This window comes from Terrapene carolina, unplaced genomic scaffold, assembly GCF_002925995.2.
Source record: "Terrapene carolina triunguis isolate 2854851 unplaced genomic scaffold, T_m_triunguis-2.0 Scaffold132, whole genome shotgun sequence".
In the NCBI taxonomy this organism is placed as follows: Eukaryota; Metazoa; Chordata; order Testudines; family Emydidae; genus Terrapene; species Terrapene triunguis.
The window spans coordinates 13,744,844-13,772,762 of NW_020664483.1; the positions used below are offsets into that span (position 1 = coordinate 13,744,844).

A 27,919-nucleotide genomic window follows, 5' to 3' on the forward strand; every position below is an offset into this window, starting at 1 on the left:
GTAACGAGTTTATAATATGAGAGAGCAGGCATATAGCTCGATAGTTCTTAAGATTTTCTCGATCCCCCTTCTTGTACAGCAAGATGGTATTCGACTCCTTCCAGCTTGATGGTATTTTTCCCTCTTTGAGATATCGACTGAATCTTAAAGCAAGGGCCTTCCAAAGTTTTTCGCCTCCTGCAGAAATAATTTCTGACGTTATTCCATCTTTGCCTGGAGCTTTTCCCTTCTTCATCTGGTGTAGTGCGCTTCGGACTTCACTGATGATTATTGGGGGGACGCATTCTTCTGACTCTTGTAGCGTTGGGAGAGGGACGTTGATTCTTGATTTGAACAGTTCTGTATAGAAGTCCTTGCAGACCTCCTCCATCCCTGCTCTGTCAATTACTGTCTCTCCGTCCTTGTTCTTCAATGCTGTTACGCTCAATCTATACTGCGCCAATTCCCGCTTGCATGTCCTGAGGCTCTTGTGTGATTCAGCTGTTTTAAGGAGCTTTTCTTTCCGGAAGTTCTCAAAGTCGCCCTTCAGTTTTTGCCGTATAAGCTTGCACAGAGTGGAGTACTCAAGGTTGTTATCGGGGCTCCTTTTCATATTTCTCCGCTTCTCTAACAAGCTTTTCATTTCGTTCGAGATTCTTCCCTTTGCCTTCTTCATCTTTTCAATTTCAGCTGCTTTTATGCAACGTCTCAGCTTGTCAGCAAAGATACTATAGTCCTCATCACACTTTTCCGTCTGGCTCCAGTCAAACCCAGAAATCGCTTTCTTCAGCTTTGCTTCATCGAATGTCTTCGGGGGCTGTTTCCTGTTTGCCATCTGTAAAGCTCTCTTTTCCACTACTCTGTCGAAAATCAGCTTCGCTCTAAGCAGGCGATGGTCACTGCCGGTGTTGAAGCGCTGCACTACAGAGACATCTTGAACGATGCGCCTTTTATTGACTAAAATATAGTCGATTTCAGTCTTACTCTTCGCGTTTGGCGTGATCCAAGTCCACCTTTTTGCAATCTTCTTTTTGTACCAGGTGTTTGCCACGTACAGTTCTTCAGTTTCTGCATAGTTACCAGCCTTTCTCCTCTTTCATTTCTTTCGCCGCTGCCGTATCTCCCTATGAACTTTTCGCCAGCTTTCCCTCGCCCGACCTTAGCGTTGAAATCTCCCATCGTGATAGTGTAAGTGGACTTTTGCGCGAGGGCTCTTTCGAGCTCTTGGTAGAATTCTTCTACTTCTTCGTCCTCACTTGCACTTGTGGGAGCGTAGGCCTGGATGACCTTGAGGGTAGCTTTTGACTCCATCTGAAGATGCAGCACACCAATACGTGATGATATTAGCTGGCATGATATGACTTTCGAAACCCAATCCTTACTGACGATAAATCCAACTCCTCCAACGTTTCTAGCGCCATCTCCCTTTCTGAGCCTCACAGCGCTTCCATCTTTCCAGTTGACTTCCAACTCCTTCTTTCATCGGGTTTCGCAGATACCGAGGATATTGCATCTTATCCTTTTCTTCTCCTCCATCAGATGGTTTAATGTTTCCTCCCTCGCCAGCGACCTACAATTGTAAGTACACACAGCAAGGCTTGTCCTTTTCCATGTTGACCTAGCACCTGACATTTTTAGCACCCTCTCGTCGCTCACTTTCCACTCCACCACCGAAGAATGGTTTGATGACACGCAGGGAACTAAGACCCATTTACTCGTGTTGTTTTAGCCGTTAACTTTAAGCCATCCCACTGGCTAGGCGGGCAGGCATGTGCATATCATTTCACTTAATAAAATGAAGGACTTTCTATGAGCTTGTATTGTCCAGATGAGAGCTGAGCAGTACAAGAAATACATTTCTGGGGAAAAGTCTGGGACTGGGAGTGTGCTGGGGTCACCCTGCAGTATAATTCAGGCTGGTAAAAGCCTGTGCGTGACTGGCAGGCTGCAAGTACACACAAACATTGCTGAGAGTGACTTGCATGCCAGAAGCTGTTTGTGAGCAGTCCAGGAGTAGACCCATATCATCCTTGACACACTCGTTAATACTTGCCAAAATGCCCCTCTGCAATGCACAGATGAACGTTGGTGGAACACAGCTTGCTCAAGGGGAATTTAGGCCCCAGTGCAACAAAGTACTCAAGCTCATGTTTAACTTTAAGCATGTATTTAAATCCCTCTCTATTCAGCAAGGCACTTAAGTACATGCTTAAGTTCCATTGAAGTCAAGTCACAAAGTCCAACCAAGATCAGGGAATATGCAAAGAGAGGCATGGAACTGCAAAGCAATTCTTGTTCAAGCAGGATCACAGTGTTTTCACCCACCTCTTCATTTCAGGTTGCTTCCCCTCCCACCCCCCACCCCATTGTGATTATTCTGTCACTTTCCTCAATACAGCTGAGCTTACTGTTGTTACATGTTAATATTTCACAACAATCAATGCATTTGTGATTTTAGCCCTGGATCTCTACCAACATGTTATGAACTAACTGCTATGATTAAAAGCAAATAATTTAATATGATGGACAGTGTTCCTATTACTAGCTGGCAAAAAGTACTAATTTCTCATATGTTTTATTCACATAGTGTCTTGATTCTGACATCAGATACCCTGGCATGTGTCACCATATATCTTGCTAAATCAGCTTACTTGCGTGCACATGCACAGCAGCTAATTGCACAAGCCATGTCAGCACATATTGCTGTGTATCTCAGCTCACAATTAAGCTCTAAATGTGAAAATGACAGTAACATAAAAAGTATTTATGTACATATGCAAACTGCAACTTAAATAAAATAAAAGTAATTAAATACAAATGCAAAATTCTTATTATTAGCTGCCAATATTCACTTCTGCTACCTTGCATTCATACAATGAAATATGTAAATACTGGCATGTGTTAATCCTACACTGAAACGTGCATGTAAAAATCAAGAAGTTAGGAACTAGATTATTCAGCTAGCTCTCATTAGTTTTGCAAATATACACTGTACACCAAAACTGAAAACATGGTCTCACTTCACAGTACTGAATTCACATTTTTGTAGCAAAAGACTTCGAAGCATTCCAGAGTGTTAAGGAATGATACCATGGGTGAAAAGTAGCTGCAGTTTCTTCATAGCAAAATTCTAATTAAAATATTAGTGAAATTAATTAACTACATTAAATTGTTATTCCTGACCAGAACAGGAAGGAAGGAACAATTTATTTATAAATAATACAGTGACATTTTACTGGAAAGATCTCTTGCCTTTCTTTTCTGTCAAAGCATCTTTTATGGTCTATTTATTTTCTTCTTTTGACAACAACTAACAGAAGATTACAGGATTATTTCAGCAGCTCATCATAGGTCATCAAACTTTGGGTTTAGAACTACAGTACTAACATGGCATGCTATTGGAACTAGTAGGTACAGAGCTAAAGAATAGAGCTCAGTCCTTTAGGGCTCTACTAAGCTCTCTTAAATGGAATACTACAATCCTTTAAAAAAATCACAATACAGTCTAGGTATGTTTGCATGAACTAGCACATTTTCTGTTTCTATATGATATAAAAAATATTCAAGTGTATATACAGGGTTGCAAGAATAAAGAACACAGTCAACAGATTTTTTTGGCAATGAAAAGCATGTAAATATAAAACTTCTGGTGCCATGTTTGTCAACCAAACCACTGAGGGATAGCTCAGTGGTTTGAGCATTGGCCTGCTAAACCCAGGGTTGTAAACTCAATCCTTGAGGGGGCCACTTAGGGATCTGGGGCAAAAATCAGTACTTGGTCCTGCTACTGAAGGCAGGGGGCTGGACTCGATGACCTTTCAAGGTCCCTTCCAGTTCTAGGAGATAGGATATCTCCATTTAAAAAAAACAGCACCTGAACGAGGGGAGGGGGGGGAGAGGCTCCCAGGGGCCATGACCTCCCCACTTTTAAAAGTGGGCGGGCCATGCCCCCCATTTTTAACAAGGGTGTAGTTTGGGAGGCAGGGAGTGGCGCTAACCCCTCCCAACTGCATGCTTCAAGCAGGCACGGAGCAGCACCAGCAGGGGCTGCACTTTGAGGAGGGGGAGCTGATAATGGTGATCAGCTCCCCCGCTGCAAAGCGTAGCCCCTGCCAGGGCTGCTTTGCGCCTGCCCAAGGCTTGCAGTTTGGGGGGCAACACCACCCCCATCCCCAAACTACGCCCATGTTAAAAAGTGGGGGGGGCACGGCTCCCTGGTCCCCCCCAGTTCTGGCACCGGTGGCTCTCCTCACTTCTACAAAGGTTCCGGTGCCCTTGATGTTTGTCATATAGGAAAAAGTGATGAGAGCAGACTTTAGACACAAAACTAAACTTTAAAAAAAGACAGAACTGGGGCAACATTAAGGTTTAGTGGAAGTTCTAGGTCAGAGGTGGGCAAACTATGGCCCACGGGCCACATCCGGCCCACAGGACCGTCCTGCCCGGCCCCTGAGTTCCTGGCCCAGGAGGCTAGCCCCTGGACCCTCCCCTGCTGTCCCTCCTCCCCTGTAGCCTCAGCTCACTCGCTCACCGCCAGCACAATGCTCTGGGCGGCAGGGCTGTGAGCTCCTGGGGCAGCGCAGCTGCAGAGCCCGGCCTGACCCAGTCTCTGTGCTGTGTGGTGGCTGCGTGGCCCGGCTCTAGCCGAGCGGCGCGGCTGTAGCGCCGCCAACCACCAGTGCTCCAGGCAGCGTGGTAAGGGGGCAGGGAGCAGGGGGGGTTGGATAGAGGGCAGTTGAGTTCGGGGTGGTGGTCAGGGGGCGGGGGTGTGGATAGGGGTCGGGGTGGTTGGGGGAGGAACAGGGGGTTGAATGGGGACAGGGTCCTGGGGGAGCAGTCAGGAAGGAGGGGGGTTGGATGGGGCGGCAGGGGGCAGTCAGGGGTAGGGTTCCGGGGGCAGTCAGGGGACAGGGAGAAGGGGTGGTTGGATGTGGCAGGGGTCCTGGGTGGGCCGTCAGGAATTAGAGGAGGGGTTGGATGGGGCGGCGGGGTTCTGGGGGCGGTCAGGGGTCAGGGAGCGGGGGTGTGTGTGGATGGGGCAGGAGTCCCGGTGGGGGGCAGATAGGAGGTGGGGGCCAAGCCACGACCCCCTCCCCTAACTGGCCCTCCATACAATTTACGAAACCCGATTCGGTCCTCAGGCCAAAAAGTTTGCCCGCTCCTGTTCTAGGTAATGGCATGCAAAAGAGCTGGATTTAATTTAGAGTCTTGAAGTGAGATTTTCAGAAGTGTGTACATGCAAATGACTTGCATGCATAATTACTCTCTGCATGTAACTGCAGTAATGTGCATGCAGTCTGTCATTTGCACACACAATTAACATGATTGCACATTTAATTTTAGGAGCTGTATGTGTGCATTTCTCTGAAAATATCTAGCCCCCAATTTATTGCTCCCTGGGTTACCTGAAGGCTCTGGGGAGGCAGCACACTGAGGGACTACGGCTTTTCACATACCAGTAGGCACAACAGTTTATGGACAGTAGGCCTATGCCTACTTCTCACAAAATCTGATACACATCAGTCCTTCATGTGATTGTCCTATTACACTTGTACTGCCTTACGTTGTTTTCCACCCCTTCTACCTTGCCAGAGGAGCAAAGGCCACAGAGAGAGGCTGTGACGGTGGCAGATTGTTATTACAAAGAAAAATGTTGCCTCATTATGGTTCAGTCAGAAATATGAAGGATTCACACACAATGGGAAATTTAGAAAAAAGTATGGCTATTGATTGTTTGTAATATTTTAAGTTATTATATTTTTATTGATGACATCTGTCAGTAGTTTATGATAAAAGGACTAGAAGGTTGAGGAGAATGGCATTAGGATACAAATCTTTGAACTCCCAGTCACCCATTCAAATCGAGCCCAGATCAGTAATCAATTACAGTTATTAACATCTAAGTGGTGGAGTAATTTACTTTTCACTATCCATGATGTTTGTTTGCTTATTGCTTACCACAATAATGGCAAGTTAATGTAAAACATATTCTTCTCTATTATAGGCAAAGATTATTTTACCCAGAGACGTATATAAATAGAATAGTGACATAACATAACTCAGACCGTTTAAGTGAAACAGTTAATTATACACCCGCCTGAAGTTTATAAATAAACCTCTAACTTCTTTTTCACTTTGTGAAGTGATGTTTCCAAAACATTAGCAAATTATTGCTTCAAATATTTTTAGAATTTACTCCTTCCCACCAAATAGAAGAACAGGAAGTATTTTTGTTAATTTTTTAAAATTCATTGGTTCAAAAATACGGCATTTTACTGTCACATTTTACTTTGCACATCTTCTACTAGGCAATTCATGAAGGGAGGGATCTTGTCATTTTCACAAGATGCTATGGGGAAGATAAGTAGCAATACAGTGCAGATACTGTATGACATAAAAAAGAATTGATAAGTAGGCATTTTGCGAATTGTCCTACTTGAGAAGAACTCTCCCAAATTATTCGTTTTCCTCTGTTTTATTTTCATTTATTGAAGAACTACAATTTATTATGAGGATGATGGAAAGCAGAATAACACAATTTTTTTGACTGAATAGTCTCTGGATGTTCTAAATCACTATGAGAAAGTTCAATTCCAGCTGCTTATTGTATAAAACCGTGTTGAGCTGCGATAATCTCAAATGCAAAATGGGCTAAGAACTGGAGAAAGCAAATGTAAATTGATTAAGATAGAGAAGTAACTATTATTAATACCGTTGTTTTCACCTCTAGCTAATTTTCAAGCAACATATCTCAAGAAAACTTACAGGAATAGGCCAGATATCTATCTACCTCCTTATATGACCCCACTGATGTAGTGTCAAAGCACATATTTAAAAGTAGAAATAGCAATCTCTCAATTTCCCCCCTACCTTGTATGAGAAATAACTTGATAAGTATATATTGTTTCTTTTTATATATTATGTTTTGTGTACACACACATGTATGCATGTGAAGAATTTCCTCTGAGAAACCTAAGTTGGAGAAATGAGTTTTACATACGATAGTTGGCGAACCTAGGATGTTGTGTTTTAATGGAGGAGTGACATAATTCTGGCTTGAAGAAGTCCCCTGGCAAGAGGCTCCAAAATTCAAGAAGCCAGTCCTTAAAGCACAGGCTGCAAGAGGAGGCAGGCCGTTCAGAGGACAAGTATTCCATTTTAGTAAGGAGTGAGAGTTTAGAAAGATGGAGATGTAACAGGAAGGAAAAAGATATGGGGAGACTGGGTAGAAAGACACAAGTGAGGATACATAGCAAAGGGGTAACAAAAAAGATGAACAACCATTTTTTTGTGTAGTGACACTTAAAGTTGATCACGACTCAGCTTCTCTGATTCACACACTCCTTCCCTTCCCCCACCACCCCCCAAAATCTGGGGCCTTGAATAACTGAACAGTTGATACTTAAAATTAGCTTTAGAAGATTAGCATTCACTGACAAATTGTTCTTGTTAAAAACAATTCTGGAAATTTCTTTAACATACATGGAATTTGGATACTTTAAATATATTTAACAAACAGGACCATACAAATTTGGAACTATTCACATTTAATTTACATTGAAAAACATTAAAACATTTTGCAAAAGCAAAGTACAAAATTTGCTTTTTAGAACTACATTAGTAACATTTTTTAAAATGTCAACTTCAGTGCTGAAGCAGTTTTAAACATGATGCACCTTTCTCACAAACATCGAAGATATAGGGCTATGCAGAAACGTTTAAAGTGATAAAATACTAACCACATCTTCAGAGCAAGCTGTTGATTAGGAAGCTGGATCACACATTCCAATATGCCATACTGTTCCCACTTACCCTGCTGCCCTGTGCTAATGAGGATGTGAACAGATGTTTCCTTTTTACAGTATATCGATATTTATGTACATATCAAGGACAGATACACGTGCATGGCTTGCCACAGTGCCCTATGCTCTGGGACTTGATGTGTGATCCATTTATCTAGATTCTCGCACAACCCCCATCACCATGGTATCCAGGTTCAAAGTAAATGCTTTGATATATGTGTGTAAATGTTTGCTACATAAAATATATAATATAAAAATATTTTCCAGGCTTCTTTATACATTTTAACGGCTCTTTTGACTGTGTGGGTCCGATCCTGTAAGGTGTTTACAATGGTGCTGGAACTAGGGGTGCTGCTGCACCCCCTGGCTTGAAGTAGTAATAACAAACACTAAATACATGGGTTCTATCATCAGCACCCCCACCATAAAAATTATTCCAGCACCCCCGAGCTTTTAGTGCCTTCAAATCCCATTACTTTTGTGGAAGCTGCAGGCACTCAGTACCTCAAAAGATCAAGCCCTTACTGAGTAATTCTTGTTAGTAAAATGACCATAGAGTTTGATTTTATCCTGTCTGTTTCTGCTTATAAACAAAATCTAAATAATGAAATCCCCCCACGCTAAAACACCAGTGAGTTTCTATACTAGTTAACATGATAACATTTCAGCATCAATCACTGAACAGTCGTTCAGCTCCACTGACTGAACATTTCAAGAGCATGTCAAAACATTTTACCTGACAGACATATTTATTCTTCCATTTGCTCAGCACACACTGACTGTTTTGCATCAGCTCCTGAAGAACAACAGAAAACAGAAAGAGTGGAGTTGGCTGTACACATTGTCACTAGTGGTTAAGGTGCTTCTGATTTTCAAGCATGAGAGATCAGCATGCCACACAAACAAAGATGCAACTGTTTTGGACCAGCCCACTGGACAAAAGCACATTTATCATCACCAGAAGGGCTGATCCTTTATGAAAATTAAAGCTGTTGAAAGAGGTTTGAAAACCGGATTATCTGTTGCCAAACTTGAAAGTTTCTAAAAGGTACCTCCAGCTCCTTGAGAGCATCGCGCAGTTTTTCTGGGCGTTTGTTTTTAAGTATCCAAGGATAATCTCGAGCTGGTAAATAAAAGAAGAAAAAAATATATATATATATATATAAACAGTCAAAAACTATGCTTTAAGTTGGGGTTTTCTTTCTTTTGGTGTGGGGAAACAAAATAATAAGATTTATAGGAATGATCTTAAACATGTTATACAGAAACTTGCCTATAATTGGGGGGAAGTGGGTATGGTTTCTATTGTCAAATGATACCCTTTTGAAAGGCTCTGTCATAGGAACAGTTAACATGAAATATCCTCACCTACCATGATTTCACTATGGGAATCATGGATAAAGCTCTCAGGGTAGAATATCCTCCCCAGCTGCTAAGCATTTGCCATGGGAAAGTCTCCCAAGCAGAGTGTTTCTAGTTCACAGAGATGCAAGTTATCAACTCCCTCCTGACTCATCTTAGATATTATTATGTTGAATTAACATTAAGGGCAAAAATTCCAAAAGCAAGCACTAACTTGTGCCCACAAAATATGCATGCATGGATGTCAACTGGTAATTGTGCCCTGCACTACTACTACTACTAGATGAGCCAGTTAGGCATTTATTATTGAAAATTTGGTTCTACGTGTCTGCCATGGCAAGCTAACAAAAAAAAGCTGGAGGGTAGGTTAGACAGGAAGTTCAGGATCAGGGTATATGAGTGCTTAGCTTGCTTAAATAGGAATCATGGATACTTACAATTCTCTAACAATCTTACTAACTTTATTTAAATGCCTAACTTTCAGCAAACAATTTTGAAACATTTGGCCAAAGATATTGACTCTGCAGTATTTAGGAAGGCAAAGCTCCCTTTGGAGTTAATGGCAATAGCTGTGTCATAGCTGAAAGATCAGGTTTTAATAACGTACTAAATGTCGTTATTTAAAAAGTGAGCAATTTTTTCCCCCAAGTGTACATAACAAAAAAGCCTGTGAAACTGGAAAACCCTCTCTCTCTCTCTTTATTTATCGGTCTAAACTATTTAAAGGAGATTTGGTGAAAAGTGTCGAGCTCTGAGCTGTCAGAGTTTGTATGTCAATTTTCATGCCAAATGAATTAACAGTCAAGTTTAAACCTCCCCACAAAACCAATTTATAACAGAAATGTTATAAAGTCCTTCAGTCTTGCACTATGTATATCATTCAAAACAAAACAAAAAGCACATGAACATACAGCTTCCCTTGTATTGGACCAAGCCAGTGTCAATGGAACTGTTGTGATAATTCTAATTAGGCATGTAAGATCATTTTTTCAATAAATCTCTGTGTAAATTAAGAACTCTTATCTACATATACAGAATGGGAACTTGCTCATACAAATACCAAATTATATGTCCAAATCACCATTTGAATACAAAATTAGCCAGTGCAGCCTTGTCAAAAATATGGGCCATAAAAGTGTCATGTGCGATTCGGTGCTTTGGGGCAGCCCTGATCTCAGAACAGAGCCCTGATATTTGGGCTGTGCACTGAGAAGTCCAATGAGGCCTGATAGGGGAGGAATCTTCCCATCATGCCACAGAGCAGTAGTGGAGCCAGTTCATGGGAGTAATTACAGCAACACCGCTATAGTAGCTTATGCTCCCATTGCATGTCACATATACGAGAGGAGCTGGTTGGTGCAGCTGTGTAGTCAGTATCTACTGGCTCTGCTCTGCCCACAACAGACGGACCCATCATATAGGGAACCCATGCAGAACAATACTCCACAGCATACAAGGGATGTAAATCCTCTATATGGCTCCTTAAATTTTGCCCCGCTTTATAGCAGAACTTCACTAGTTCTCCTGGACAAAGGGCCCTCCGAGCATACTGGGGACTGGGTCCCAGGGGGATTTGTCCTTATGGGCCAAATTCTGCCACCAAACACACACACACCAATCCCACTTAAATTAATGAGAATTTTGCATATCTATTTGAAGGAAGAATTTGGTCCTAATACTAATTCAGTTATGATCAGATACAGTGTTAAGGGAACTCTTACAGTATAAATTTTATTTTGCAAAATCCCATAAAAATCAATTTGATTTTTCATAGCTGTAATGCAATACAGATTGAACACTACAATGTGGTATGAGAAGGAGTAACTATGCAGTAGTTATAAAACTTGTGGTGGAGGGAAGGTTTTATTATTCAAATGATAAACCTCTAGCAGCATTGTGATAGTAATGTGATAGTATCATTAAAACTTCTTTTAACCAGTGAGAAGGAACATATAATCCAATGTAAATTTTCCCCAAAAAACCTCACCAAACAAATTAGGAATACAGCTGATTATTAGCGCCATGTTTCTTTTACTCCTCTTGGAAAATTTTTAGTTTTGTACCAATTAATATATAAATTCTTTCAATTATTTAAGATATTTATTGATAATCTGCAGACTAAACTTGATAAGGAGAGTCCTGGATTATGTTTATTTCTGTTTTTACTTGGCAAGAGAAATGAGAAACAATTGTGACTACCATGCTCAATGATATAAATAAAATTAATAAAATTATAAATTAATGGGGATATCCTATCTCCTAGAACTGGAAGGGACCTTGAAAGGTCATCAAGTCCAGCCCCCTGCCTTCTCTAGCAGGACCAAGTATTGGTTTTGCCCCAGATCCCTAAGTGGCCCCCTCAAGGATTGAACTCACAACCCTGGGTTTAGCAGGCCAATGCTTAAACCACTGAGCTATCCCTCCTCCCCAATATATATATTTTCTATATATAGAAAAGATATATTGCAATTACATAAGGAAGATTTAGTTACATCTTGTGAATTATTTTGTGCTCTTTAGGTCTATGATATTCACTCTCCTACTATATGGTATGTGCAGAAAGTTGAGTTTGAAGAAGAGAGATTATTTTAGTGTTTTGCTAGAGGCAACAGCAATTAAAAAAAAGTAACACAATCTTATCACAACGAGTAACCTAGAAAATGTCCTTACATTCCACAAGCTGTTGCTTCTCTTCTAAGTAACCATGGTTCATTTGTGATACTAAAAGGGGGGGGGGAGGGAGAATGAAAATACGAATGTTAACCTTCACAACTGCTGTCAGCAAATATGAATACATTAAAGAGACGATTCAGACATTTTAATAAAACACAGAAATTTACACAAAATTAAGACAGCCCTGATTTTTTCACCTCACAGTCAGAGATCGTAAATTGGCAGTGAAAGAAAGGCTTATGCAGCCCAACAGGTGGGCCAGTATTACCGAGCCTCCAATCTCATCAGATAGTGAAGTGAGCTGCAACTGAATCCAGGAGAGAAGCTGAGTCAGTCTGTCATCAGAACCAAGGAGACAGCATATTAACCACCAAGCTAAGTACATGGGATGCCCACACAGGCCTCCGCTTTAACCTGGCCTGAAACAGGAAGTAACTGTAGCTGAAAAGACCTTTTGGGCCATCATGAAACTTCGAGGATTAACAGGATTAATCAGATAAAGAAAATTGATCATTCACTCTGAAATGCCTATTTCAGATATCAGGTAAAGATCCAGGAGGCTAACTCCAGTGCATTCCTCTGCGTTTACGATGCCCTCTGCTGGGATTCCAACAAATAAAAAATTACTGGAATGCTCAATATCAAATTGGCCATACCTGAAACACTATATTACATTAAAATTATAGTGTTAAATAGTTTTATAATTTTTCTTTATAGCACATACAAGATTGTTAGGTAGAAAATATAGATATTCCGAGGCCTGGTTGATGTTTAGTTTATCACTCTCCAAATGTAAGAGGCATTCAGTCATATCTATTGAAAGTTCCTTTAATCATTTTTATGATTCATTTAATTATTATCTATAGTTTTTGTCTATCGGAATAAAAAGTTTAAAAATAGATTCAGATTACTCGAGACAGAGTCTCTGTGACTGTTTCCTGATTCTAGAGAAATACAAAAAGACTCTTGCATATTAAGAAGAAATTCATTGCCGAGTTTATACATAACACCATTAGCCAAACAACTTGTTCCCAAAGCAGACCAAACATTTCAAAGTTTTAAACAGTTTTTTTTTATAGTTAAATACAATTTATACTGTACCTGGTTCTTTCTTGTCATAGTATTGATAGATCCCAATGTCTTCATCTACATAATCGAGTGGAAATATCATTAAATCGTGATTGTGTGTCACTTGAAAAAATGTAGCACATAAAAGGAAATTGAATCACTTTTTAAAAAAATGCCTCCTGGTGACTGGCAATGTTACCACTATTGGCCTGTAAATTGCAACTATTTTTTTTTATACTTGTGCACTTTGGGAAGCTCCCCTTCCCATGATAAAAAGCTCCCATTTCTAGCTATGTGGTGCTCTAAGATATTAGACTTTAAAGAGATACTATTTTACTATAAATTGGCCCAAGACTCACTCTATCTCATCCTGGCCTTGGGAGAGATTTTTGGGGAAATTCCTCAGTTGGGGAAGAAGATGGAAGGCATTTCTTTGGCTGGCTGACTTTAAAATAAAATAGCAGCTTCCTGAAGCTATTCAGAGGTTTGGAATGTTAGAATAAGAGCTGAGGGAGATGGGTTAGTGGGCAACAGGTCAAAGTCGCACGATATATTCATTTATCATATGGCTCTGCAATTTATCACATAGCTATCATTTCCAGAGATGGGATTTTATACACACTATTTGTAATAAGCAAAAGCAATGTTCGGTTGGAATCCATTACAAAGAAATCTGAAAATAATGAACTGTCATTTAAAGATCTGGTTTCTCCCAACAAACAAAGTCTAACAGTTCATGTTTCTGAAATGTAACAGTTCATAACATGCTTTTAATTACAATTATCATAATTAATTATTTTATTTAGGCTGCCAGGCTTTTATGGACAGTCTGGCTATTGATTAAACATTTTATCTAGTTGTCATTACAGCAGGCTTGTTCTCATAAGGATATGGGACACTGTGGGATATTGAGTCAATATTTGATTAATCATATTTTTGTATGGTTTTTAGTGTTACTGGAATGCACCTTGCTACAACTGTCATAGGGACTAGATGTCAAATAAATGTGGTTTTGGTATCACACATTTCAAAACCAGTGGTTTGTTGAGCATTGGATTTTAGCACTTGCAAAGCTAGAAGTATAAAGGTTTTTTCCACATGGATGGTAATTAGTCATGTATCTCAAATTACTTTGAAAACTGGAACGATAGTTTAATAAGACAAATGTATCTTAAGTATACCAGTTCTCCATTCAACATTTTCAGAGCATGAGCAATAAAGTATTGTTACATATTAAGTACATATTATAATTCTTCTGCAATCAACTGGAATGGATGAATGAATATCAATAAACTAGTCATTATAGTGAAACCTATAGTAAAGCAGCACATGGCTTCTTAAAAGGAAACATAAATTAGACAATATATAATCTTAATAATTTTTCATTATTGACAAGGATACTCCAGATCTATGACAAGATAAGAAGCTAACCACATTATACCATACTACTTTTATATAATTTGTTTTCCCCAAGCATAAAAATAAACTTCAACTTCACATGAGTATTCAGAATTTTATGTCAATTGAATATTCATTGACAGGTTTTGTTATTCTGTTTTAGGAAAAGGTTGGAATTTGGTCACAGTTGATTTACCCCCAACATGTAAGGTATTCTTCAAAGACCACAGGTGCATCTCAGTCAGGCAGAAAGACATCTGATGGCAGATGGAAACTCAGTCCTATCAAAGGAAGGAAAGAAACAACATGTGCAAATTAATTACCTTCTACCACCAGTGAAACTGAAAGTCTCTTGGCAACTTAGTGGTAAAAGAGCCTGCCATTGGAGACATTCTGAAAGCAGAATTATATAGTAACCACACATACAATACTGCTCTTATTTCTGCTCCTATGAATGATGCTACCTAAGAGACAAAAAATTAGTCCTTTCTGTTACACTTAATGTACTATGTTGCTATATGTATATATGGATTGTATTTTAATTCTAAGTAGGTATTATAATAGGATCAGAAACAGTCTTTAAGGGCCTGAAATATACCATTTTGAAGAATTGTAATTGCCTCTCATTAAAAGTTGACATATTCAGCAACAGCAAAGTCAGTGACACATGAGAATGAATTTGACACAATAAGGTTGTTTGGGGTTTTTTTTGCTTTATATTTAGAGCCAAATTTACAACCAGGCTCTATCTTTGTCCTTGCAGCTGTTTACATACAACATTACCAGATATGCGTGTGTCAAAGTAATAACTGTGCAAGCAAAATTAGAGGCTGTTTTTTAAGGTTTGACCCCGGAATATTAGAATATACTTTTAGGGTTTGACCCTGCAAGCCCTGCACATAGGAAACATTCAGTGAAGTCAAGAGAGAGTTTTGAACAGGAGAGCCTTGCAGGCACTAGTAATTAAAGTGAAATACCTAAAGTGACGGCTTTCCTAGATCAGAAACATAGGGAGATTATATTAAATTATTACTAACGCACAAGGACAACCGGTGTCAATCAGATAAAATGTATAAGGTGACTGTTATGTAACATGATTGCAATTCTAACGGTTTTTTGTTTCTTTAAAGTGTTGTCTCTCCATATTCACAGTTGTGAGAATGAGTCCCCTTCTGTCCCCTCTCTCCTCCCACGCCACTGAGCATCACGAACCTTCTGGAAAGTAGTTTCCATTGGACCTGTGTGACCAACCTCTTGTGGCACCAAATATTCCCAGCTGAGGTTACAAACAAGGCCATGTGCCCCAACTGCCTCTGCCCAATGGTTGCATCAAAGTAGAACTCTGTGGAATAGAGGAAGGAGGGCATTTAACATGAATATGCAGAGGCAACACTCCTGAAGAACCGTAGTTCGTATGGTACTGGCCAGAGCCATGTTTTTCATTTTGGAGATAGGCTCTCATTTTCCCACTGTGGGAGTCTAAATAGTACTACACCCACAGAAAGATGGGCTGAGGAGTTCTAACTGGAACTGCCCTCCCAAACCAAGCATCTGACATAAATGTCAAATCAAGAGAGTTGTATGATGAAAATATTAGAGACTCATCATGGATGTCACCTTAGTCCTGATAAAGATTGCTGTAATACCCTGAGATACTTTCACCCTAGCTAACATATTATATCTCAGTGCACAGCTCAATCCACTTAAACACTGCTGAGTAGAAAAAGCATTCCTTTTACACCGATCCCCAAAACTACAAAAAATCTTTCTGACTTCCTAAACCCCTTAGTCCTATCCAAGTACAAGTTCAAAACACACGACATCTAGTGAATGGAGTATAGTCTCCCCTGGGCAAGAATGAGGTTTTGGCAAGAACACCAGGAGATTGCTGGAACTTGGGCACCACTTTTGGAATAAGTATGGGATGAGGACACAGGACAACACTGTCCATGTGGAAGACAGTGAAAGGAGGCTAGCCATTAAATTCTGTAATACTCTTGTTCTTCTTACAGATGTAACTGACAAGTGGAAGAAAAACAAGTCCTCAAGAATCACAAGGTTAAGGTCCTTGATAGAATTTGTTCTCTGACTGACAGGAAGACATTAATTAACCGCATTTTTTCAGAAATTTTGTGAGGGTGGTTTGACTGAAAAAAAAAATAGAATCTGCCACTCACAGATGATATATTGAGCTGGCATGCAGGAGCACCTTGACAGAAGAAAAGAGGCTGAGAGACTTAGGCACAATGAATAATCTAATATATGGATGCAGAACCTGGAGATGGTGTTACCATCTGTTTATAGAGAAAATCTTTTCCACTTCTGAGAATAGTATTTCAACGTAAATTGATTTCTGGACTGCACCAAAAAAACTCCTGTCCTTCAACAGGGCACACCAGATCACAAAGAATTAATGTCTTGTGACCCAAGCTCAGAGGTGGAGCAACTCAGCAACTGCAGATTAGGATGCACAACACCATCTTTCTGAGATAGCAGGTCCAATTATACCAGTAGGAGAAAAAAAATTCTCACGAGACATTTGTTAATGGACTATGTGATTTAAACCCATTGAGGACCTCACTGTACAATATTGCTTCACCGTTATTATTAGGAGAGCACCTCAGCTGTATAACTGATATACTTTGACTTCTTACGACTTCAGGCTGCTTTCATTTTATTTCTTGGAAGGCAGAATATTCACTGAAATTTGCTAGACTCCTTTTTTTGGTTACAAGAAATCTACATACTTCAAACCTGGTGGTCTGGTCTCTAAAGTATTCTCTCTGACTAGTCTTACATTTTTATTCTGGCAATCAACTTCTTCCAAGCTTGTAGGTTCACTGTCACTCACAAATTAAGCTCATTTTTCATTGCCAACTTCAAAGTCACCATTCACTCAATCGGATTATGATGAAGACTGAGTAGAAAACATCTGCTAAACATGGTATCCCCCAAGCTGATTTAAACTTCTCCAGGTATGAGAGCCAACAGAGACATTAACAGTTATGGTAATTCTTAGAACAAAATTCTTGCTTTTTCATCTAATTATTACCATTATATTTTTGGTTTTAGTCTGTTTATGAGCCAAGCCTTGAGCATCAGAGAGACAGAAAGGAAGAGAGGAGCAAAAGGGAAGTACCGGATTAAGCACCAAAAGAATGCTTTCAAGTGTTTTTTTCCCTTGAGTGTCAGAGAGGAAAAGACAGAAAGGTGCTTTGCACTCAGCACCAAATAATAACTTTTGGATACTTTTCCTATTTTTAAACATTTTCACTCCACTATTGAAAAAAAAAAAGGTGTGTAGGAAAATGATCAAACTGAAGCAGCATATTCAAAATTATATTTTAGTCCTCAGCTAAAAAATGATGGATTGACTGTCCAGGGGAGTGATGTCCTCTGTTTATTCACAGGAGTAAAAGATGGATCCTGCCAACATATCCAAGCCTGATCTGGAGGTACCACATCTAGGCGTGAGGGGCAATTCAGTTTATAGACCCATCTTATCCTTGGCCTTTATGCCCTGACTATCAACAAGAAGGCCAATCAGTGCCAGTTGTGGAGATGGCTTGTTTTGGTGAAGTGATCACCAGTCCACTGGAAAAACTTTTTTAACCATCCCCTAACCTGAGACGTCTTCTGTTTAATTATATTTTACTCCAGTCTGTATGAATGGAAGACTTATATCCCTAAAATAAAATGTGATACATTCCATGCATTAATATTCACTATTATGGAATTATTCTCCTCTGGTAGGAAACATATTTGAAGGAACTCAACCCAGGCACAACAATCAAATTATAGCATCTCAATAGCTAACTACCTGATTTGTTGCACAATTTTCTTAACTCTTTTTTTAAAAAAATGATGTGCAAAGTTTACAACATTTCTTTAACTGCATCAATTAGGCTCTGCTCCTGCAAAGACTTACGCACATGCTTCAAGCATATGCGATGTCACATTGAGCTAAATGAAATTACTCATCTGCTTGAATTTAAGCAAATAAATCTTTGCAGGATTTGTAAAGACAAGTGCAGGTTACCTTTTACGTATGCCCTTTTCTTGCTTCTGGTTTATAAGTTTTGTGATCTTAATTTTTTTCTGACGTTTGATTTCTTCATTGACTTAAAGCTCTCCTTAAGCTTGCAAAGTTCTGTTTTAAAAAATTGAAAGAAAAAGAACTATTTTGCTAGGAAGATTTTCCAACCTATTTTTATATAAAGATAGTTGGGATATATCTGTATATATAAATATATATACACATTTTTGCTGTGATGTTTATCTAACTATACATTAGCTAAGGCTTTTTCCGAAGTCCTAACGTGAGCTCTATTTTAGCAAAATATCACCACAATTTTTTTTTAACTTTAGCAAAATTAATTACATGAGAGAATAAGGAAATGGCTATCATTTTTATAAGCTTCTGGACAGAATATCTTCCAAAGCTCAGTTTTGTTTTTTACTACTTTTTCCATGTGGGCATCAGAATTATCTCTCTGTAATCACTGGAATTCATTCCCATTTTCATTGTCAAAGCTATAACTGATCAGATATCAGGTGTTCAACCAATGAGGTAAGCCAGAAAACCACTCTACAATTCATTCTGTGTTTCTGAGATGTAATATCTGGAGCAGCAGTGATCAGTCTCTTTTTCTTCTTCTTCATGACCAATTTCTCCTTCACCAAGGAGAGCAATTCCTTGCAGCACAGTGATATTAAGAAATGTAATAGTCAACTCTGTGAGATAAAGTTTGGATCCAATCAGAAACACTAGATAAGAAGGTATGTACTGTAGCTTTGATGAGCAGACAAATATATTTCATTGTGCAAAATATGCAAAACACATTTTAAAAAGTTGGAAAACAGGAAGGTTCGTATTTTTAAAGTAATCTTTTTTTATTTTATTTTACTGTAACTTGATCAACTAGCTTAAACAACAAATAGTTATCCCATACAAACAAGTAGATCTCTTTGAGCTCAATCCTGCTCCCATAGCAATTAATGGAAAAATATACACTGACATTTATGGGAGCAGGATCATTCCCTTTGTATCTGTTCACATGGATGTCATGTCTTGGGAAAAATATTTGACCTGAGTGCTATATAATGGAAGGCATTTAGAAACAAAATAGAAATGTAGATAATCTGATTTTTTTTAAAAACCTTCATTAGGAATCAGTTTGTAATCTGGTTGAGTATAAAAATAATCCAGATTCTTAATTCTCCCTTATAGTTTATTCCACCAAACTGCTAATATCTGATTGATTTAAGGAAACTACTCTATTATCTAGGGTGACCAGATCACCACACTAAAATATCGGGACACATTGGGGTGCCATCAGCCCTGCCCACAATCCACCCCCGCTCCTCCCAGGCTCCACCCCCACTCTGCCCCAGGTCCCGCCCTCTCCCCACTCGGCCCCCCCACCGTGCCCTTCCTCATCCCCCGGCCTGCCGCTGGCTTGCTGCGTCCCTCCTCAGTCCCCCACCCACCGCTCGCCTCCCCGCCCGCTCGGCTCTTCACTCCCCCGCCCGCCACTCAACCCTACGATGCCGACTTCCCCTCTGCCGGGTGGGTGCTCGCCCACCCCCGCCTCTTTCCGCCCCTGCACCACCCTCGCCCCACCCCCATTCCACCCCCTTCCCCAATTCCCCGCCCCTGCCCTGCCTCTTCTCCGCCTCCTCCCCTGAGCACGCCAAAACCCCGCTCCTCCCCCCTCCCTCCTGGAAAGCGCTAAGCGCCGCCAAACAGCTGTTAGGCGCCAGGAAGCGCTGGAGGGGGGGAGGAGTGGGGACGCGGCACGCTAGGGGGAAGGGGGGAGAAGGAGGCTAGGAGGGGGGAGCTTGGCTGCAATTTTTCCCCGTGGGTGCTCCAGCCCCAGAGCACCCATGGGGTCAGCACCCGCCTCCCGCTCGCCTCCTTACCTGAATATTGGGACAAATGGCGTCCCAATCGTACATTGATCGGGACGCAGGACAAAGGGTTAAATATCGGGACAGTCCCGATTTTATCGGGACATCTGGTCACCCTACTATTATCTCTCAAATTTCATATACATGTCAATATTTTTCATGTAGGCGTTCCCACTTCCATCTGCTTATCATGGCTGGATTCAGGAGAGCCGACAAGGAAAATAAGAACTTAGCTGTGTTTGTTGGCTTTGGCCCAAATGTCTAAGGGCTAGATCCTGCAAATGGAGCCATGTGAGCAGACCCCTACACCTCGGCACAACACCACTGAAGTCAGTGGCAATTTGAGCGGGTAGAGGGATTTGCTTGCCTCGGTCTATTTGTAAGAGCTTCCTCTAAGTTTAGATCCAGAATTGAAACTGAACTTTCCCAAATGCAAGAGGTATTTGGGATTTGGTTCATTGCAGAAGTATCCCCAAGTCACACAGTTTTTATTTGGATTTAAATTCGGGGCTTGTGGAGGCAGATGTAGTTTTCCGGTTCATCTCCGTATCTAATCATCCCTTACCTGGATTTTACAGATAAGAATTTACACCTCCTAGGAATAGGGTTGCCAACTTTCTAATTGCACAAAACTGAACACACTTGCCCCACCCTGCCCCTTCCCCGAGGCCCTGCCCCGTTTCCACCCCTTATCTGAGGCCCCGCCCCCCACTCACTCCAGCCCACCTCCCTCCGCTGCTCGCTCTCCCCCACCCTCACTCACTTTCACTGGGATGGGACAGGGGGTTGGGGTGTGGGATGGGGTGAGGGCTCCGGCTGGAGGTGCGGGCTCTGGAGTGGGGTTGGGGATGAGGAATTTGAGGTGCAGGAGGGGACTCTGAGCTGGTGCAGGGGGCTGAGGTGTGAGGTGCAGGCTCCAGGAATGGGCTCAGGGCTGGGGTAGGGGGTTGGGGTGCAGGAGGGGGTGCGGGATCTGGGAGGGAGTTAGGGTGCGAGAGGGGGTTCCGACCTCAGGTAGGGGGTTGAGGGTGAGGGCTCTAGCCGGGCAGCGCTTACCTCAGGCAGCTCCCAGTCGGTGGCGCAGCAGGGCTAAAGCAGGCTCTATGACTGCCCTGCTCCGTGCTGCTCCTGGAAGCGGCCGGCATGTTCGGCCTCTAGATGGAGGTGCGGCCAGGCAGCTCTGTGCGGTGCGCACTGCCCGTGCCCACAGGTGCCGCCCCCACAGCTCCCATTGGCTGCTGTTCCAGGCCAATGGGAGCTGTGGAGCACTCCCTGATCGCCCCTGCGCCTAGGGGCCAGACATGCTGGCCACTTCAGGGGAGCTGCACAGAACCTGGGCAGGCATGGAGCCTGCCTTAGCCCTGCTGCACTGTCGACTGGACTTTTAATGGCCCGGTCAGTGGTGCTGACCAGAGCCGCCAGGGTCCCTTTTCGAGTGGGTGTTCCGGTCAAAAAACAGATGCCTGGCAATCCTACCTAGGAACTCTAGCAAAGAACAAGCTAAACTTGAGAATGAACAACTGAAGTTTGGTTGCTGTGGGAATCATAATTCTGACATTCTGATATCTGCATGTTTAAATTCTCATCTTTAAGGTGGCATTAACAAAGCTGTATGTATGTGTTTAAATAGAAGTTTGACACTGCATAATAAATAACATTCAGGGCCTGGTTCTCATTTTCACAATGTCCCTTTACGCTATTCTGGCAGGGTAAAGGGCTTTAAATGGAGTACAAATTACATTACATTTATCCACACCCCCCCCTTTACGCAAAATCCCCTTTACACTGTCAGAGAAATGTAAAGAGACTTTAGTGTAAATGGGAATTAGGACCTCCATTTATAAATGCAATCCTCAGTTTTAGGAAGTGGAAATCCATACATGTTCTTATAAACCAACTCAATTCAAAATCTGACCTATCTTAAAATATTAGTTTCAGACTTTTTTCAGAAGAAAAAGGTAATATGTAGACGGGTGTACAACACACAGTATACACTGTAATGAAATACACACTGAAGCTCTTATTGTAAGAAAAGGCTGAATAGTCATTGAAGGGAAATACATTATCTGATAACCCAAGAATTCTGGCATGAAAATCATACATTGTAAATTTATTTCCATATGCCGTGAAGTTGTTTCATGCTCCATTGAATTAATTCTTCATGGTTTTTATTATTGTTTTAGAAATCTGAAACTAAGTCCTGTCTTTTGTAATTACAAATAGTTAAGTTATATTTACAGTTTTAAATTTTAAGATAGTTCAGTGTTTAACTGTAACAAAATTATATAGCTCCTTAAAAATATCAAAATTACTACATAACTTTCATCCTAATCAAAAGTTCAGCTATAAATCAGAACAAACATTTTCACCCCAAGTGATAGTAATTATAAGCACATCTTCAATGCATATCTTTCATTTAATATAGCTGCTGCTCATCTATCTTACCTGGATTCAAAATATTGCAGTCCTGATCCTGCAACTAGTTCTGCATGGATGGGGTCCAATGGGGATCCATGTGGGCCGAAAGTGCCACCTATGCAGAGCCAATAGCAGGATCAGATCCTTAAACAGTATCCGTAAAAATAAATACAAAATTCAGAAATTCACTGCATTTTTATTTGACTGCTAAGTATCAGGATTAACAGAAATCATTATTTTGAACAGTTTGGTTGCTTAACTGTGTGTTGTAGAGAGTCCTGAAGCACATGGTGAAGAACCACTATTTGTTGCGGATCAGCTATATTTGACTTCTTGGATTAGCAATCTCTTGAAAAAATGTCAACAACTTGTCAGTTCACTCCTGTTCAAATATTTGCAAGGAAGAGATGTTCTAAAATACACTTGTATGAACATTCTATATTTCTAGATGCTGATGGACAAGTCTTTGTGTTTATTATACACGGGCATCTCCATTTTATGCAATATTACATTAACTACAACCTGATTCACTCACAGTATTGGCACACCTATTTTGGTATGGGGAATGTTTATTTAGTGAAATACTTACACTGGTCCAAGCCCTAGTGTAGACACAGTTATACTGGCATAAAGGTGCCTTATACCAGTATAGCTTAATTCCTTTTCCCATATTGAAATAGTTATAGCAATATAAAGTGCCCACTGAAACATTTGTGGGTGTTGGGTCTTTGTCCAGCTTGCTGGAAGAAAAGAGGCATTGCCCTTTTAAGGGTTCCCTTGCAACAGGGGGGCAGAAGGGAGAAAGCTTACAGGGATGGACAGGAAGGGCAGGATGCAGTTGGGGCCAGGTCAAGGTCACTGCATTGCCCTTCCTGCTAACAGAAAGAGTGGGAGAGGTATTTATAACCCATGCAGCCATGAAAGGCCCTGTTTCCCATTATCAAGATGGAAGAACCCACCCACACATGTATTTGGAATAGGACTGGGTTCCCTTTTGACCTGCTGTGGGCATCACACTAGTTTCCCCTTTACCCTGGTGGGGCTTGAAGGAATTTTTGCCTCCCGCCAGATTGGCCAAGGGTTTTTCATCTTCCCTACAGCTGGTCTGGTCTGGTGGGGTGGAGTAGGCAGGTTAGATTATCATGTCACAATTTATACATAATAGGTGTGGCAAATGTTCAATGCAGGTACTTAGTATGGAAGGCATATGTTATTGGATACATGTGATTGGAAAAGGATTTGAAGGAATACATCCCTTATGGGAACTGAGTAAGTGGGGTTGGAGGCTCCTGGTGTCTTGTCAGCAGGGAGCCAAACCCCTCCTTTTCCTGGTCTCCTTTAAGGGAGCTGAGGAAAGGGGTTTGGGGCTCCTACATCTGGATCAGAGACAGCCACCTCCTCCCTGCACTGTACAATTTATTGCCAGATACTTCCAGGTATTATACATGAATAAAGTTGCGGCCTAATTAATCCACATTCATGGCTTTCTGTCTTTCTTCCAGCATGGACGGACAAAGAACCTTTATACAAATGCAACTGCCCACACTAGGAGGGCTGTACCCTTTAACTATAATGGTATAGTGAGACGAGGCAAGGCCAGATGGCTATAGTAAAGTAGTGAGGAACAGGTACATTAGCCCCAGGCTAAACAAATCCCTGGTACCATGGTAACCAAAAGTTGCTCCAGGTTAATCAAGACACCTGGGGCCAATTTGTCCTTTGTAAAGAACAAATCATGTCAAACCAATCTGATAGCTTTCTTTGATAGGATAACGAGTCTTGTGGATAAGGGAGAAGTGGTGGATGCGGTATACCTAGACTTTAGTAAGGCATTTGATACGGTCTCGCATGATATTCTTATCAATAAACTAGGCAAATACAACTTAGATGGGGCTACTATAAGGTGGGTGCATAAATGGCTGGATAACTGTACTCAGAGAGTAGTTATTAATGGTTCCCAATCCTGCTGGAAAGGTATAACAAGTGGGGTTCCGCAGGGGTCTGTTTTGGGACCGGCTCTGTTCAATATCTTCATCAATGACTTAGATATTGGCATAGAAAGTACGCTTATTAAGTTTGCAGATGAAACCAAACTGGGAGGGATTGCAACTGCTTTGGAATATAGGGTCATAATTCAAAATGATCTGGACAAATTGGAGAAATGGTCTGAGGTAAACAGGATGAAGTTTAATAAAGACAAATGCAAAGTGCTCCACTTAGGAAGGAACAATCAGTTTCACACATACAGAATGGGAAGAGACTGTCTAGGAAGGAATATGGCAGAAAGGGATCTAGGGGTTATAGTGGACCACAAGCTAAATATGAGTCAACAGTGTGATGCTGTTGCAAAAAAAGCAAACATGATTCTGGGATGCATTATCAGGTGTGTTGTGAGCAAGACACGAGAAGCCATTCTTCTGCTCTACTCTGCGCTGGTTAGGCCTCAACTGGAGTATTGTGTCCAGCTCTGGGCACCGCATTTCAAGAAAGATGTGGAGAAATTGGAGAGGGTCCAGAGAAGAGCAACAAGAATGATTAAAGGTCTTGTGAACATGACCTATGAAGGAAGGCTGAAAGAATTGGGTTTGTTTAGTTTGGAAAAGTGAAGACTGAGAGGGGACATGATAGCAGTTTTCAGGTATCTAAAAGGGTGTCATAAGGAGGGAGAAAACTTGTTTACCTTAGCCTCTAAGGATAGAACAAGAAACTGCAGCAAGGGAGGTTTAGGTTGGACATTAGGAAAAAGTTCCTAACTGTCAGGGTGGTTAAACACTGGAACAAATTGCCTAGGAAGGTTGTGGAATCTCCATCTCTGGAGATATTTAAGAGTAGGTTAGATAAATGTCTATCAGGGATGGTCTAGACAGTATTTGGTCCTGTCATGAGGGCAGGGGACTGGACTCGATGACCTCTTGAGGTCCCTTCCAGTCCTAGAATCTATGAATCTATGAATTAAGATCCTTCTAGAAAGTAGTGGAGATAGCTAGGTTGATTGGGACACCTGAAGCCAATCAAGGGCTGGCTGGAACTAGTTAAAAGCCTCCCAGTTAGTCAGTGAGGTGCGCATGTCAGGAGCTGTAGGAGAAAGCTGTGCTGTTGGAGGAACTCATAGACTCATAAACTCATAGACTTAAAGGTCAGAAGGGACCATTATGGTCATCTAGTCTGACCTCCCGCATGATGCAGGCCACAAAAGCTGACCCACCCACTTTCCCTTAACTCAGCTGTTGAAGTCTCCAGATCGTGATTTAAAGACTTCAAGTCGCAGAGAATCCTCCAGCTTGCGACCCCTGCCAAATGCTGCGGAGGAAGGCGAAAAACCTCCAGGGCCTCTGCCAATCTACCCTGGAGGAAAATTCCTTCCCGACCCCAAATATGGCGATCAGTAGAACCCCGAGCATACAGGCAAGATTCTCTAGCCAGACCCACATTTTACCAGCGATGGCACTTTATTACCTAATTGACTAAAATCACGTTATCCCATTAAACCATTCCCTCCATAAACTTATCTAGCCTAATCTTGAAGCCAGAGAGGTCTTTCGCCCCCACCGTTTCCCTCGGAAGGCTGTTCCAAAGCAGTACAAATCCATATCAGGTGCAAGGAAGGAGGCCCTGAGGTAACGGTGAAGGAGTTATTGAGTGGGGGCTGCTGTGGGGAAGTGGCCCACGGAATTGTACACGTCCTATTTCCAAAAGGTCAGCTACCATAGCTGCTACTATTAGGGTCCCTGGGCTGGAGCCCGGAGTAGAGGCTGGGCCCGGGCTCCCCCCTCCCCTCCCCAATTAATCACTGAGACTGGGAGACAACAGAGACTGTGCGAGGGAGAGTTGCTTCTCCTCACCTCCCTTGCTTGCTTATGATGAAAATGGCTCAGTAAGCTGTGACCCTTGCCTCTAGAGAGAGAAGGGCTATGTGGAGGGTCACAGTGAGCCTCTGAGGCTAGCGAAATCTGCCAGGAAACACGGGACCCACGGAGACAAGGACAGAGCTTTGTCACAACAGTTAAAGCAATACAACTTGCGTGTGTAGACAAGCCCTTAATTACCATCAGACTTTTAATTTATAATAAACTCTGCTCAATTCTTTCTGCGCATGCTCAAATCCTGGCCTTTAATGTAATTAAGTTTTGCTATGGTACAAATTGGTACTCAAGGTTGTAGCAAAATTTTGTGCATTTTTATCTGTAAAATTCAATGCCTCATGATCACCATCTATTCCCTCCATATTTCCTCAGTCCTTAGTTGGGCACACTGAAGTCAACAAGACTTCAGTGTGAAAATGGCATGATTTGGCCCTTTAAAAGTAAAAACATACAGACGTGTGTGTGTGTTTTTGGCATAGATTTGGTGTATCTGCCTTAAAGGCATCTATTTTATTTTGACTCACTGTTGCTTCACTTTCCTTCTGAATCAAGCCAACATTTTCACACCTGTCTGCCTATATTTTAGACATCTAAAGCCACATTTAGGCATCTAAATAAAAGTGGCCTAATTTTTAGAGGTACTTAAGCCAATGGACGCTGTAGGTTCTCAGCACTTCTGAACATCAGGCCTCATATTTAGGTATCTAAAAATGGCTTTATGTGCCGAAGATCTGAACAGCACTTCTCATGCTTATACAGATTCCCTAATTTTGACAAAAACATATATAAATTAATTTTTGGGAGAGATGGGCATAGCTCTAGTGTGATGAGGAGGAAATAAATTAAAAATTAACAGGTGCTTCTACAATAAATATAACGAACACTGGCTGAAAAAGATCCAGTTTAATGATCACAGTACAGATACATTTATCAGGTTCATTTAAATATCAATCAGTCTGTCTAGGCACTTACATTGCCCTCATCATTAAGGTATTTGAGTGCCTCACAGACATTCATGAATTATCCTTAAAATACTCCCTTGAGGTAAGGAAGTAACATTGTTCCCATTTGACAGATGGGGACTGAGGCACAGAAAATACTGGCTTGCCTAAGGTTAGACAGCTATATATTGTGGCCAATTCAGAAACTGAATCCAGATCTCATGAGTTCCAGCCCACTGCCTAACCCAGAAAATCATCTTTCATACCTTCATGCATACTTTTACAACATAATATTGATACACTCTTGTGAAAGGCAGCTATTGACTAACTTACAAGATAACAGGATTAAGAATAACTAAACGGAATGAACTTGAGGTAATGCTATTTGGTAGAGACATTCAGTTTATGAATCAGTCATACCTCTGACAACATTAATGGAGCCCAGCACTCATTGTTTAATTGATACTGCAGGCAAGTGTTACAATCTGTAGCAACTGTCTGACAG

At 41.3% G+C, this 27,919-nt stretch overlaps 1 protein-coding gene across 1 annotated transcript in view; it reads right to left on the reverse strand.

Annotated features, from left to right (window-relative positions):
• The window catches only part of WDPCP (WD repeat containing planar cell polarity effector), a 236,389-nt gene that overhangs the window by 140,789 nt on the left and 67,681 nt on the right, over positions 1-27,919 (reverse strand). Inside the window, exons 2-6 of the mRNA XM_029911895.1 lie at positions 14,479-14,563; positions 12,918-12,962; positions 11,814-11,864; positions 8,834-8,904; positions 8,518-8,577 (exon numbers count right to left, since the gene is read on the reverse strand). Coding sequence (XP_029767755.1) covers positions 8,518-8,577; positions 8,834-8,904; positions 11,814-11,864; positions 12,918-12,962; positions 14,479-14,539 — 288 coding nt within the window. The 5' untranslated portion in view covers positions 14,540-14,563. The remainder of the gene's footprint in view (positions 1-8,517; positions 8,578-8,833; positions 8,905-11,813; positions 11,865-12,917; positions 12,963-14,478; positions 14,564-27,919) is intronic.